Genomic DNA, 16,224 nt, shown 5'->3' with positions numbered 1-16,224 from the left:
CCCACTCAGAAAAAATGAAAAACTGTCTTTCACATGGCAATGAATGAGTAACAAAAGGAAATGCTGCACTGTCTGAAGCATACTTTGTCTCAGAATCTAATTCTATTAATAGCAGCTAAAATATGATTTGTCTACAGATATTATGTTTTAGTGCTTATCAAGCAGCTAGTGAGATATTTAACTGTCAGATCATTTATAAATGTCAGATTATCACTTATAGTCTTCTAAATGTCAGACCATTGTGCCCTATAGTGCCAATTGTGCTGAAAATAGGAAGACAGCAGCATCAAAAGTCTTAGGTGAATGATAGCAAGGACATTTTGAATAGGAGAAGCTGAGTCACTGCCTCCACTATCCATACATCAACATTTAAAGAACAAAGTTCAGGTTCAATTAAACCAAAATCCCCGGAGGTGGCAAGGTGGGACAAGTAAAACCAGAAGTTGTTAGATAATAAAAAAGACAGCGAGTAAAATGAAGCAGATAAGGGTGCATTGTTGTTAGGTCAGTAATCACTAGGGTGATTATAAAAAGTTCAGAAGGTTTAGTTTGGTGAAAAAAGAGAAGCAGAGTGAAAGTTTCTGAAGCGACTGACGACTAGATTAATATGGAATCCAAATGCCTTCTGCAGGTAGGTAAATAGCAAAACACTGGAGTGGGACAAATTAGAGATCAAAAAGTGAAGTGTGCATGGAGGTAGAGGGAGTGGCCAAGTTATTAAATGAGTAATTAAATGAAATTTATTGGATACATTTGGAAAGGGAAACTGAGTTCATATGTCAGGTCGTAACTTTTCACCAAAAGTTCATCGGAAAGTCATGACCTGAAATATTAATATTGTTTCTCCCTCTACAGATGCTGCCAGACCTGCTAACTATTTTCAGTGTTTCTATTTTTATTTAAGTTTTACAGCATCCACAGAACTTTGTATTTGATGAGTAGCTTGCGTCAGCCTTTTGGAGAAGAGGTTGCCAAAGGCACAGTGAGAAATGAGGTAGTTGAATGGGCTAAAATGAATAACGAGGGCTGTTAGAAGGTTGGCTCTTCTCAAAATTGATACATCACCAGGACCAAATCAGATGCTTCTGAAGGTAAATAAAGAAGTAAGGGTGGTAGCTGCAAGGCACTGACAAATATCTCAAAATCTTCCATAGATACAAACATGGTAGAATAGAATCCTAAACGTGCCAGATGTGCAAATATTACACTCTTGTACAAAAAGTAATGTCAGGTTAAAATAATGAATTACAGAGCAGTCAGTGTAACCTTTGGGTAGGAAAGATTTTCGATACAGTTATCTGGGACAAAAATTATAAACAACAACTTGGGCAGATGTGAATTAATGAAGGAAAGTGAGCATAAATTTGTTGAGGACAAGTCCTGTTTAATTGAATTGATTGATTTTTTGATCAGCGAAGGCTGATGAGGATATTTTTCATTCTTACATCGACTGAGCATTGTTGGCAAGGCCAGAATTTGTTCACCATTCCAAATACCTTTAATTTGGTGTTCTACTTCAGTATTCCTCTTCCAGAAGAAGGTGGAGCCATCATCATGTTCTTTGGGCTGATCTTTTCCTGCCCACAATGTCATAGTGCCAGGGTTCCTGGTCTATGAGGGTGGTGTGACGTTCATTGAGTGAAGAAATTGCTCATCTCGGTCCTAAATAATCAATTGTTTGTCTTCAAATTACACCCCCCCCCCCCCCCCACCCACCACCCCACCCCTTGGTTTAAATTCCTTACTCATGAGGAACAATGTCTCAGTATTAAATTCTTTTATAATATTACATATCTCAGTAAGATCAGCCTCCCATCATATGACAGTCTACTCATTCCAGGGCCAGCCTAGTGAGCCTTCACTGTGCTCTCTCTTATGCAAGTAAATCTTTCCTTAAATACAGGGTCCATAATAAAGTTCATATCTGGTATCAACTGTCTGAAAATGTGATGGAGGCAAATTCTATCCTGACTTTCAAAAGGAAATTGGGTCATTATCTGAAGGGAGAGAATTGCAAGGCTATAGGAAGTGGGATAGCAGAACTGCTTTTGCAGAGAGCCTGTGTAAATATGATAAAATGCTTGGCCCCTTTTGTTGCTGTAATTGTTCTATAATTCTAAGATTCTATGAATTGAAGCTGATCCTACACAAAGTAGAGCCCTCCAATTAGTCAAATTCAAAGATTCAGTCTACCTATCACTCTGTCTGTTTCTGTCTCTTTAGATTGGAATTATGTAAACACCATTTTCTGTCCTGCCTCCCTGTTTATCCCCACACCAGTGTCACAGAGTAAAGCTTTCTTTCTTCCTTCCTTCCAATATTAATTAATTCCACGTTTTTAGTTGTACTTTCTTCACACCAGCATTTTGTTTTGGTTTCTTGTATTCTTGAATGGCTCCGTACACTTACATAGTAAGTTACATAATACCATAAAGGCCCCCTAAAGTTACAGTGACATATTCTGCAATGTAACAGGTTCAACTTCATTGAGATACCCAATTAATTATTTGTGCTAACTGAAATCGTGAGCTTTAAGTGCTGCCCATATAACACCTCTTTATCTGACAGTTGCCAGTGCATCCCATCATTTGTGCGCAGGGCTCTGCATTTGAGGCTGTGTTGTGAGCCGTAAAAGTAACATTTTATAATGGTGTCTCCATATCAACAGAGGAAATGTGAGAAATATCTAAATATGTTGGCAGAGAGCTAATGTATTTACAAGGTTGTAATAATGCCTGTCATCTTACTCTTTCATGCAGCAACTAAAGTTCATGCACACTCCACACCAGTTCCTGCTCCTTAGCAGTCCACCGGCCAAAGAATCCAATTTCAGGGCAGCAAAGAAACTTTATGGGAGCACTTTTGCATTTCAGTAAGTTCCCGTTCTCTAAATCTCCAAAGCTATGAATCATAGTTAAAAATTGTAATGCCTTGTTTGCACTTGCATGGGTAAATGGTATTTCATTACCATCTTTTACTTTCAAATAGAACCGGAATGAGGGAATGTCTTTGAGAGATTAAAGACAGAATCTATTTGTTGAGAGTTCAGAAACAATGAAGGAGTTATTAAAGTACTTGGTATGTTTCATAGACCACCAAAAAGAGTAGGAAGATGATAAAGGAGTCGTTTTACAAATCAGATACTGCAAGATGTAAGAAACATTGCTCTCTATTCCAAGCACACAATGTTAATTGGGACATTCTGTGAAAGACAGAGAGAAAAAGAATATCTGAATTCTCTTTGGGAGAACTTTCTTGCCCAATGAGAATGAAGGTTTTTCTGCATCAAATTTTTGGAAGGAAATGGTTCAAGTGGAGAATATCACATCACATTTGCAAAGCATCTTAGTTATAATGATCATTGTACCATAGATTTTTAGATCGATTCTTAACCTTGAGTTCCCTGCCTGAAGACTGGTCTGATCCATAAGACCACAATCCCACAGATGCCTTCCCCAACTCCACCACAAACAGGAAATGAATTGAGCCCTGTGGTGTTAGCACTAGTCTGATCCAATTGTCGAATCAACTGTGGCCTACTCCACACCCAACCCAAGGAGTTTGAATTGCTATAAAATTCTACATACATGTTTTTGACTGGAGCTATGGAGCAGAATGACAGTGTCTCATAATTTCTTTTCATCTCTGACTGACCAGGAACCAATTCTGCTTTTATCAATTATGTATGTTAGAAGGATTTGCAAGTATACACTCTGTGTGTTTGGCCACGTTATGAATGAATCTTCCTTGGCCATCAAGGCCTGGGGAGCAACTTGAACCCAGAGAAATAGAGCACGAGAGACAGGGGTGCAACCTACTGCATCACAAGACTGCCTACATTTTAGATTAATGATGGAAGAACAAACCTGTAATGGCAGTACTTATCTCAGGGACCCTCAACAGGAGCGGGGGGACCTGCCTCAGGTAAATTAGACAAATATAACAGACATGAGTGTCATAATTCAAGGAAGAATCAAGTTGGATCTAAAAAGTACAAATAAAAACACAAACAGAGGCAGCCAAATGGCCCTATGCTGTGCTGTAACCATATGAGAGGTAAACATGATAAAACTAAGAGGGGAACAGAATACGTTGGTGATTAATATTAAAGGAAATGCAAAAAAAGTCATCTGTAGGCACATTCACATCTAAAACAGATTTGTAGAAGATGTCTGCAGCCAATTAAGGGATAAAACAGTCACCTATTGGTTGAGGTCAGAAGGCATAACTGAGGCCATAAATGAATACTTTTTCAAAGAAGATGACTTTGCTAAAGCCATGATAAATGACGAGGATGCTGGAAAGCAAGATGAGGCAAATTTAGAAAAAAAAGAGAAAATTTTATAAAGACCAGTCCTGTTCGACTGACAGAAGGTACGGGGAACATGGAAATTCCTCCTTGAACAATGCCAGAATTATGCAATTGTTATGGATTTGTTAAATAAACTAGAATAAGTGCCAGTCACTTATCACTGATCAGACGAGACTGTTTCAAAATATGTTCCCCTCCTAAATCTCTCTGAAGAGCAGTAAAAATCCCAGGCAGAAATTTTAAGGAAACACTTTCAGCCAAGTAAACAATGCATATTCAATACTAAGGAACAACCTGATAATGAGTCCATTGATCAGTGCATAACATGTTTAAATCAGCTTGGAAAAGTAAAGGATAACCTAATTAGAGATGGGATTGGAAGTGGAATAAGGTTTTCAATGGAAAAAGTATGCCTATAGAAAGACAAATGTACACTCCAATGAGTAATTGACCTCAACAGACAGAGTAAATTAATGGTTGAAGAGACTACATCTTGCGCATGATCATGCATGCCATTTTTTTTCTTTGTGTCTATATAAAAGGGGAATGTTTGGATTGAAATACAATCCTATACAAATATCTGTTCTGGTCAGCCATAGTCATATGACTGCTATTATGAGGGGCACACCTTAAACTTCACTTCAATAAACTGTTTTGTATACGAACAGAGAAAGAGAGAAGCAATGAGAGAGTCTGCAAAGATTGTGTATTGTTTTTCAGATACTCAAACTGTTTTTGTTTTATATCTAGTGGCTCACATATAGAGAACTGGCACTCCATTTTAAGAAATGGTTTAATTGTTGCATCAAATACGCGATTACAGGTAAGATCTGGCAGAGCAAAAATAGTATAGCTAATAGGGATGGTTCTGTAGTCTGGGAAGGATAATTGCAACCTTCCAGTGGATAATTTTTCCTCTGTTAGTTTTAATTATTGGAAATTTCACAGGATCTGTGCCTGAGATTTCCTGAAAAATGTTCGCTTTATATGCTTCTCCCCAACATTATGTAATACCTCTTTGCAAAGCTTTGATACAATGAAATATAACAATCCCAATTTAAGTGTTAACAACATTACCATCACTAACCTACATTTTGATGTCAAATAATAGCCAGTTTAAAGGTGCTCCCTATTATAAATATGTGAATCATGCATCAACTGAGAGAAAGAAAGAGCAAATGATTTGTAAATCGCAAGTTACATAACTGCACTGATAACTTCATGAAAACAGCTTGCAGTTGTAACTTCAGCTCACATCTCAGCCGGATTGATGGATGACTAGTAGAGAAAAGATTGTTCACAATAGCCATGCTTCTGCCACTATGTCGCCTATAGTGTCCACTTGCTGCCACTGACTAGCCATCATGACTCCTAGTTAAAAACAAGGACTGCAGATGCTGGAAACCAGATTCTAGATCAGAGTGGTGCTGGCAAAGCACAGCAGTTCAGGCAGCACCCGAGGAGCAGGAAAATCGACGTTTCGGGCAAAAGGTCTCTATTCCTGATGAAGGGCTTTTGCCCGAAACGTCGATTTTCCTGCTCCTCGGATGCTGCCTGAACTGCTGTGCTCTTCCAGCTCCACTCTAATCTAGAATCATGACTCCTAGCCCCCACAGGTTCCCATCGTGATACACTTTATGGTTTTCTGTATGTTTGTCCATATAACATGTACCACACAGTTTTGTTGCGACAGTTACTTTGAAGGTTTTAACAACATGAACTATTAACATGTCTACAAAATCACAGACTAACACACAGAGTTTGGATTCTGTCTTTACTGACATTACTGATTATTACATACACATAACTGACTGAAGTTACTACATTGACTCCATTTCATCGAGCAGGTGACTGCAGAGGAAGCAGGTACCTTTATACGTCATGTAAGTGTCTTAAGGGTACAGGTCTGTTTGGTTTATAATCAGTTATATGATGTAACACCTCCCCCGTTCCTAGTCCTGCCAAAACACTCCAAAAAACTGAGTTCACTGTGGTCAGCAGTAAACAGAGTTTAGATCAGAGTGGTGCTGGAAAAGCACAGCAGGTCAGGCAGCATTCGAGGAGCAGGAAAATCAGCGTTTCGGGCAAAAGCCAAATTCCTCATGAAGAGCTTTTTCCCGAAACATCAATTTTCCTGCTCCTCGGACGCTGCCTGACCTGCTGTGTTTTTTCAGGACCACTCTGATCTAAACTCTGGTTTCCAGCATCTGCGGTCCTCACTTTTGCTCAGCAGTAAACAGTCAGGCAGACAAAATATCATTCCACACCTCCAAAGAAAACCTGTGAATGCATTTTACAGAAGAATTTCTCCATTTCGGGATGTGAATGAGCTATATTCCATGCTCGTTGTACCACATGCTGTTCTTGCAACAGGACACTCCATTGAAAGGCAAAAGCCCTTCATCAGGAATAGAGGCCTTCTGACAAAGAATTTCTGACTTTTAAATGAAGACCCTCATTATTTTCAAGCAGATGCACCAGTTTGATCTGGGTATCTGTATATTGCCTAAATGGCCTGCAGATTCTGTGGGTGGAAACTTCTGTTTTCTTTGTCTCCCTCGCTTGTTGAAAATGTGACAAGACAGCCAGTCTGACTTTCCAGAGCACAGCCTGCTATATCTTCTACTAGTCAGGCTGTTTAGAGATCGCCAAGCCCTTTTCTGAAATCTGAAGTGCCCACCTCCACAACCATCGCCTCCAAAATAAAAAACATTGTGGTTTCTGTAACTATGTGTTCATGTAATTACTCATTTGCCTTTTTTTAAACCTCTCCACTTTCTATAGCTTCATGGTGCAGTGTACGGGAATGGCATCTACCTTAGCCCATTGTCAAGTATTTCTTTTGGTTACTCAGGCAAGTACATGTTGTCTTTATCATCATTTAATGTTTTGAACCTTAACTACAATGGCCATTATTTTATACAAGTGCCACTGTCGTTCTGTATTGGCCCTCGAATGTTTTACTCACTGATTTTTCTTCAACATTTTTTCATAATTTCTTGTGTGAAATCTTGTAGAAATGTGAGGGACTGTAACAGTAGCAATCTAAGTGGCCACTGTAGGCATTAGTTTAGAGAATTCAGCCAGAGCCTCCTAGAAATAACTAGACAGTGCTCTGTGGTATTAAGGGATATGCAACTGATAGCAATGTAATTGATGTCACTCTGACATCAACAGAGCAGAACAAAGCATAAACACAAGCAGAGAGAAGTCTGTCATGGAGTAGGAGTATGTCACTGTGTAAGAGCTGTTTTCAGTAAGCTGTGTAAATAATGAGTGCAAGAGTATAAAGAGAATAACAGAACCTTACATTAGCTTCAGGGTGAACTAGGATTACTAGTGACCAAGTAGAGTAGTAGCCTAGTAAGGGAGCAGCCTCAAATTGGATATATGTCAACACCCAATGCCCAGAGAAACAAAAGGTGAATCTGTGTACTCATAAAACATGTTAACAGTGATGTTAGCAAAACAGATACTGAAACAAGGATTATATTAAAGCATTCTAGCGCTGCCTTTGTAAGGAGGCTACATAAATTGCTCTTTGAAATTCAAATCATCTTGCTATGTTGAGGTCTCAATCCCAATTTCTCCCTTTAAATGTGAATAAAACTTTCAGTGAGTTTTCTGATCTCACAGAGTACCAGAATCATAGAATCCTGACAGTGTGGAAGTAGGCCCATCAAGTACACACCAACCCTCTGAAAAGCATACCACTCAGACCCACCCTATCTTTGTAACCTTGCATTCCCCATGATTAATTCGTCCAACTGACCTATCCCTGGACAGTTTTGGTAATTTCAGTATGGCAAATCCACCTGACAGGAGCACCCAGAGCAAACCCACCCAGACCTGGGGAGAATGTGCAAACACCACACAGACAGTCACCTGAGGGTGAAATTGAACCCAGGTCCATGGTACTGTGAGGCAGCAGTGCTAACCACTGAACCACCAAGCTGCCCACTAATAGCCTGTATTCAAATGGCGGCAACCAACAAGGCAGGAGTTTTGGACTTTGGACTTAAATATCATGTAGAGGGCAGAGTAATAGCTGTACTGTTCTAGATTTCCATCTCCACCCCACTTAGGTCCATGAGGGACTAATGATAGTCTTCCTGCCCATCAATTGCAACTGAATGTGGCCAATTAATGATAATTTAAAATACCTTATAATGCCTTCCCTGAGCTCTCAGAGATGACTCCTAGTGCAGCATGTCTAATAGACACCTCCTTGATAGGAGATTATCGATGATTTGGCATCAGGAAGAGTCCACTGAGACCCAGATGCTCTCTACACTTTCTCCCCCATGACCCCCCACTCCACAAACCCCCTCCTGCCATCACTGACCTGTGGCATGGGCCTGGGGTGGGGTGGTCGCAGGTCTGGCAAAAAGATTTGCTCACCTCTGATTAGCAGGTACTTCTTGGTAAGAGGGACTTCTGTCCCTCAGGATCCTGATGCTGCGCAAAGGCCTCCCCCAGAAGGGTTAAGCCTGTAAACTGCTCAGTTAGCAATTAATAACAGTGGAGCTTTCCAAGAAAGGGTACAAAAGTGGATCTCATGGCTCTCAAGCCAGTAGCTGAGGTCCACAAGCACAAGAATTCGACCCTTACAGTCAATCATTTTTAAATTGTGTCCTGTGTTGGGTTTGAAGCATTAGCTTGACTCCAAAAAAGCATTGGTAATAATTTTCTCCTAATTAGGATTAAATTCAATAATTAGTAATGAAATTGTTAATTCATCTATTGATCATTTCAACAAAATGTATTAAGTTATTGTTGTGATGTTTAATTTTGACTATGGTTTTTTTGGCTTTAGATTTAATTTGGGTTTAAAATGTAGAGTATACAGGCAGCAAATAAGATATTTCACATTGTTTTTGCTGATGGCAAAAGCAGCATTGAAGGCAATGCTGGACAGTAACCAAAGCGATGGCAGTTCTGTCGAAGACCCAAAACATTTCCTTGGCAGTGACTAAACATTTATAAGCCCAACTGCAGTAATAGCAAATTAAAATCCAGCTACTGCTGACACTGAGCTCAAGTTCATTATTTCTAATCTACCCATGGCAAACTCAGCTTTACCAAGTTGGGATGCACTCTCTCACTACTGGTCCGTAATAATCTTACCCTCCATATCAGGGTTAGCAGTAGCCAGACTGGCATAATTTTGTTTGCATGCTCATAGCAATGGGTCATGTGCTTTTTTATTCCTACTGTTACAAAATTCACGACACAATATAAACAAGTCAAAAGGGAAATTGGCTATAGAACTGGGATAGTTCAATGTTGAAGGTGCCACTCTGTTTATTAGTTTATACACACAACACCTTTTTAAAACTTAAATTACATTACAAAATATGTTACAATATTTTAACACATTGAGATTAACTGAAGGATCATTTCTAATCACTGTGATGTAGCTATTGATATTTATAATGTTTAACCAACTTTAATTACCTTTTAGGGATGAATAAAAAGCAGCAGAAGGTGGCAGCCAAGGACGAACAGCCTTCAAACAATAAAGCAGCCACTTTACAGGTATCGGGCTGATGGTGGGATATTTCCCATGTTGCGGTACCTGCACTTGGTGTTCACCATTGGTCAGGAAACATACATAATGATCCACCCAGTGGCAAACTTTCTAATATGGTCAGCCAGGTCTGGAAACACCAGAATGGTGACAGCAGAGAGGATGCCATTCAGCCAGCAAAAGCGACTCAGTTATGAACGTACTAACTTCAGCAATAGGAGCAACTGTAGACAATTTGGCCCCTCAAGACTTCTCCATTCAATAAGATCATGGCTGATCTGTTTGTGATTTGAATTCCACATTCCCATTTTTATTGATAATCCTCAAATCATCTGCTTAGCAAAAATATATCCACCTCTGCTGTGAACAAGCCTCTTTTGAGGCAAAGCATTACACAGTCTCAGAGACAGCAGCATTTCTCCTCCTCTCTGTCCTGAAAGAGAAATGCCCTCTGTGGACTGAATCAAAAGGGAAATATCCTTCACACTGACAAGACCATTTAGGATCTTCAATCAAGTCATCCCTCTCTCTTCTCAACTCCTGTAGAAACTCGAGCCTATCCAATGTTTCTACATAAGACAACGCAATCATTCCAGGTATTAATCTAGTGAACCTTCTCTGAACCACCTCCAACGCATTTACGTCCTACCTTAAATAAGGAGACCAACACTGGAAAGTATTCAAGATGTGGTCTCACCAAACCTCTACTGAAGGATAACATCCTTACTTTTATGTTCAATTCTTGCCATAAAAAACTATAGCCTTTTAATTATGTGCATGCTAGTCTTTTGTGATCATGCATAGAATACCTAAATCACTCTGCATCTCAGAATTCAGTAGTTGTTCACTGTTGAGGTAATATTTTTCTTTTCTATGCTTCTTGCCAAAGTGAACAACCTCACACTTTCCCAAATTGCAATATACTTGCCAGAATTTTGTAACTCCTTCAACCGACTTCCTTACGTATTTTCTTAACATACTTCGTGCATATTCCCAAGTAACACCAGCAGGAGTGTTGGTCCCATTGGCGAAGCAGGAGAGTTAGTGAGTTATCAGCAGGGCTTGATGTGCTGGGACCTGCTTGATTCAAGTAGCAAATGACTAGAGTGCCAGAGATTCTAGTCTCCGGCTGCCAGGAATCCGCTCATGGAGTTAACTTGATACTGAAGGCTCTGTCTGAACCTTGTTTCCTCAACCTTATGTAAGCCTCCTTCTTCCTCTTTACAAGACATTCAACCTCCCTCGTCAACCAAGGTTCCCTCACATGACCATCTCTTTCCTGCCTGACAGGTACATACATATCAAGGACACGTCGTATCTGTTCCTTGAAAAAGTTCCACATTTCCACGACATCCTTCCACGACATTTTATACACCTCAATCAGGTTCCCTTCTCTGTGCTAAAGAAAATCTTGAGACTAACCTGCCTCTCTTCATAGCTAAAGTGCGCAAACTTGGGCAACATCTTGGTGATTCTCCTCTGCACTCCCTCCAGTACAATCACATCCTTTTTACAGAGAGGCGATCGGAACTGCACACAGTTGCTTGATTCTTCTCTCTGGTTTTGCTAACTCTATCTGGGACTATTTCAGACTTGTCTCCCCACAATTTAGAAATAAGCTGAATAGGAGACCCATATCTTTCTACATGTATTCCAACCCACTAAACACTATTTTGCTAACTTCAATGCAACTATGTAGCTGCGTAATAACATATTTTCCACTCACCAGGTACAACTGGTACTCCTGGTACAACGTAGTCAGATCATCTTCCCTGCCCCCAATCCCACAACACTGCCCTTAAGTGGCATCTCCATCCATAGCTACTGTTGAGACTCTTTTCTCACTCGCTTCCCAGCTAATATACTCTGAGGCTTTGCTTTTTTGCTCCCTCAGTGCAGTCCTGATGTGTTTCTCTGATTTTGAGTGCAGGTTGCAGCACAATGTGAAGTTGGCAATCATTCAGATTTGATTCTCCCTGTAACATTCATTATCACTGAATCATTATATGTGTGGATAATTTAGATTTCAGATTTCAAAGTACTGTCATATGAAGAGTTGAAATGAAATGACGTAAATTGAATTAATTTGGTTTTTTTTTCAGTCACAGAAAAAAGGACAGCAACCCCAGTTTTTGCAAAGTCGTAACCTAAAGTGTATAGCCTTATGTGAAGGTAAGTCCTCCATTAGTGACTCCATTACTTTCCATAGCATGTGAAAAGGAAACAGAATTATTTGCCAAGTGTATTTGACAATGCTGTAGATTCTAAAAACAGTTCATTTAATGTCAGAACATACAGGCTTAATTACGACATTTTCTATTATGGACAGCTAATTCAATTTTGATCCTTTTCAGAAAGAATAAAAGTGATGGAAGAGGATTTTTAAACTAACCCTTGATTGTGAAAGCATTCATCACTTTGTCGCCAGGAGTCTAAATTAACGTCGTCCATCATTTGCCACATTATAAAATTCAATCAGATAGCTCAGTCTCTTCCTGTTGCTCATTCATCTCACAGAATAGCAGAAGAAGCCAGTCAAGAATCTCATATAGCACAAGTTACTCAATTAAGATATTTTCTTGCATCCCATTCCTACACTTGGGACAAGACTTTCAATCCAGTGTTAGGAAACTGGCCAGCAGTCCAGTTCTAGAGCATAATTCTTCACTGCATATTTCAGACACAGCCCATGAAGATTTTTGCTGGGTCATGCCAATTAATCTCAGTCCCCTCCCCCAGCCCCTCAGTGCTAGTGGGTCAACGGCTAGCCAAATCAACAGTCAGACATCCAGCTAAGGTGAAAGCTTCTGTCTGAAAATGGAAGGAGAAAGAGAAAGAGGAGGCTGTCACACCCCTGAGATTAACTACATCAAATTCGGTCAGTAGTCAGAGACAGGAGGCTGTGACTGTGAGCAAGGCAGATTGAGGGATCCAAGTGGTTGTGCTGAAGGAGCCTCAGCCTCAGGTTTGAGATTCTTGTTCTCTGTGTGGATGAGAGTGGGAGCTGTAGGGAGAATGAGCGAACTGACCACAATACCAAGGTGATTAACACACCATTCACGGGTACAATCTTGTTAGCCAAAAATAGGAAAGGTGTCTTCACAAACAAAACTATATGTAGGGACATGTATCTGCCTGGGAAAACTCCTTCCTCCAGATTTCCTCAGTTACTTGGCTCTTTCAAAGCAAAGCATTTATTTGTTCAAACATTTGATGTTGTGGGTGGAGCTTCTCCATGTTGATCAGCTTAAGAGAAGGCTCTGTTGAATGTAGTATGACTTGTTGTTGTTAAATGGGTTCAATGCAAGGAGTGAAACCTGACCAGGACAGGCCAATAGGGCCGAATTCAAAAGTGAGAATCACTGAGCAGTCATTCTTTTGTGGCTGTGTCTCCATCTCAGAACTTTGATGAACAGTTCTCAGATGGATATATTCTCCTACTTATGATGGATTGTCTCTGACTTGATGGTGCCTTGATTTGTAGTATGAACCCTGACAGATGTATAAGAGACAGTACTATTCTGGTGACAGTAGCAGCAAAGGAGGAGTAGACATTGATTATCAGTGGAACTTGTGATGAAGATGGGTAGCACACAGCCCTCTGGAGTGGTCAACCTACAATATTACCTCACACTCAAAAGAGCATGAAACATTGAGTAGATTGTGATACTTACCCTGGCAGGACACAACAACTGATTAGGCCTGCCCTTGTGGCAATGGTTCTGTTCAACTGCCCATGGACTCTGAGCTCTATAGTCAGTCAGGATGGCTTCTTATTGCCATCTATAGGGAAAAGAACTTCTGACCTCTCCTGGACAGCCTTCAGCGGAATCTCCAGGAAGGCATTATTAAGATGTAACACCACTTTTTGCCTGGTCTCTGACATTGCTTCCATTGGCCCTGACAATGAGCAGGTGTTCAGTGATGCTCCTGGCTTCCAGAGAGGGACATTCTGTCCAGCTAGCTTTTAAATACAGCACCGAATGTTAGGACCCGGATGGTCCTGGCAGGCTTTAGGACTTCCTGCCATAAAATATGGCATTTTACACATGCTTGCATATGGATTGAGCTGGGAAGCTTATAATCACACAAGAAAACCATATAATCGCAGAAGCCCTTCCACTATTTGACGTACCTCCACACTTTGTCTCAAACTAAATGCTGCTCAGTTCAAGATGGCGACTCATTGGAAGTAAAGAAGGAGAGAAATGTAATATTATTTTCAACCAATGCAAGTGGGAAGGAGATATAATGAACTAAAGGGAAGGTTTCTGATAGGCTGGGGGTCAGGAGAGATTAAATGACAAAAAGATATCATGATAGAAAAGGCAAAAATGGGTACAGAGAAGGAACAGAGGATGTGTCCAGATGAGACCTGAAACACTACAGAGAAACCAATTGCCAAAAACATGACAAAAATGAGAAAGAAAAATACAAATATAATAAGACAGAAGCTGAGCTTCTGATCTAAGAATCTAGTAGTCCAAGGTGAGTTTGGAAATCTGTGCGTGCTGAATTGAAAGGTGAAATGTTGTTCATCATGCTTGCCTTGATTTTCATAGGAAGCACTGCAGCAGGCCATGGTCAGAGAGTGGAGAAATAAAATGATAGGGATCTGGAAACTTAGGGTCATACTACAGGCACAAAGTGGGGACAAGCCAGGAAGCAGTAGGCAGCTATTCCAACCCCAAGCTGTCCTCACTGAAAATATCATAAGTCGCATGACACTAGGTTATAGTCCAACAGGTTTATTTGAAATCACAAGCTTTTGGAGCACTTTATCTTTGTCAGGTGGTGTCCCACTACCTGTACCTGTACTCACACTTTGCATGCATAAAGCATAACTTCTCCCAGACATTGTCTGTTACATAGACCGGTAGAGGCTTTATTCACCCTTATCACTTTCTATTGTAACATTTGACCCCATGGAAGACATCACTCCTCTCCAGGCAAAGAAGAAAGATGAATGGGGATAACTTGAAGCAGCTGTTGTGTACTACTTCATCACAGAAGTATTGAATAAGAGTGAAGAAGCCTGGTAATAAATCATGGAATTACATTTCTTAAGGATATTATGTCAAAAATATTTCCATGGAAACATCAGAAACATTTCTGAGAAAGCACCATTCAGTCATTTTCAATGAGGACAGCTTCCTGGCGCCTAGCCAATTCAGGCCTCAGAATGACCCTGAGTTTCTAATTAGCTGTGTATTAATTCATTTAATGAAAAAAACATTGTAACAAAAAAAAACTGTAGTATATGTCCAGGAGGCAAAACTTTGCCTATTGACTAGTATGGTGTGGTAAAGGAGGAAATCTGCATTTCATCACCTTCTCATTGAAAGAGGTGAGAACTCTGAAATGGGCAAAGAAATGGAAAAGTTGCACTCCATGCAGTCATACTGCATTTGAAAAGTTGCCACTCAAGCTAAGGATGAGAGATGAAGATATCCATACAACTATTTTCAAGAAATCAGGGAAAAGAGGCAGAATCGAAGTGAAAAGAAATGAGGAAAATAATCAAGACATAAAAAGATCATTGTGAATTTACAGTGCTGCATTTTTGTTATTAATTGTATTAATATTTCTTTTTGCAGTGATTACTTCACCAGATTTGCACAAACATGGAGAAATTTGGGTAGTTCCACAAACAGATCATGTCTGCACAAGATTCTTTTTTGTGTAAGTGCTGTTAGATTTCAGTTCCTGATTGGTGTAATGAGAATAAAAATGGAAAATAGCAAGCTTGTGTTCTGACTTGCTGGATTTGGAAAATATAGCCATGTTTGGCCTTTGGGACCTGGCTTCATATTCACCAATGATAGTTACACAAGTCCTTTGTATCTTTAAGTTGTTCCATTTATAGAATATTCTACACAATTGTTCTTGAACTATGACAATTTCAGCAATTTCCATTTTTATTTCAGATTTCGTGTATCCATTGTACTTTATCCAGCTATTCGCTGACAATTAGCTGTTTTAGTGATAGCCTCATTTCATTAAATATAATACTTTAATTTGATATATCTGATATAGCATTGGTATTTCTCACTTCAGGTGATGTTAAATGTGGGAAACCAAAAACGAAACACTGCAGATGGTCAAATGTTACATGTGTGGAAGGAACACGTAACATTAGACTTGTAGTTCCCAAAGCTTTCCATTACTGGTGTTTCCTTCACTCTCTGATTAGGTCTTTTGCAAATTATTTGACAGAGTTTGGTTGCCATTGAAAAACCAAATCTAATAGCTAAATGCTTGTTTCGTTGTACGGAACTTGAATATTATCAAAAGAGGAGAAAGTGAGGTCTGCAGATGCTGGAGATCAGAGCTGAAAATGTATTGCTGGAAAAGGGCTTATGCCCGAAACATCGATTCTCCT

General features: G+C 39.8%; 1 protein-coding gene across 1 annotated transcript in view; it reads left to right on the top strand.

The window, feature by feature from the left end:
* The window catches only part of parp8 (poly (ADP-ribose) polymerase family, member 8), a 384,586-nt gene that overhangs the window by 354,357 nt on the left and 14,005 nt on the right, over nucleotides 1-16,224 (top strand). Inside the window, exons 20-25 of the mRNA XM_043688244.2 lie at nucleotides 2,760-2,872; nucleotides 5,063-5,135; nucleotides 7,097-7,166; nucleotides 9,777-9,850; nucleotides 11,945-12,014; nucleotides 15,440-15,524. Of these exons, the coding sequence (XP_043544179.1) occupies nucleotides 2,760-2,872; nucleotides 5,063-5,135; nucleotides 7,097-7,166; nucleotides 9,777-9,850; nucleotides 11,945-12,014; nucleotides 15,440-15,524 (485 nt within the window). The remainder of the gene's footprint in view (nucleotides 1-2,759; nucleotides 2,873-5,062; nucleotides 5,136-7,096; nucleotides 7,167-9,776; nucleotides 9,851-11,944; nucleotides 12,015-15,439; nucleotides 15,525-16,224) is intronic.

Source organism: Chiloscyllium plagiosum, unplaced genomic scaffold, assembly GCF_037043375.1.
Source record: "Chiloscyllium plagiosum isolate Xiang-an unplaced genomic scaffold, Cpla_swu_hap1 HiC_scaffold_1, whole genome shotgun sequence".
Classification (NCBI taxonomy): Eukaryota; Metazoa; Chordata; class Chondrichthyes; order Orectolobiformes; family Hemiscylliidae; genus Chiloscyllium; species Chiloscyllium plagiosum.
The sequence above is the reverse complement of the archived record's forward strand: the minus strand, read 5'-3'. Positions and strand labels throughout refer to the sequence as shown.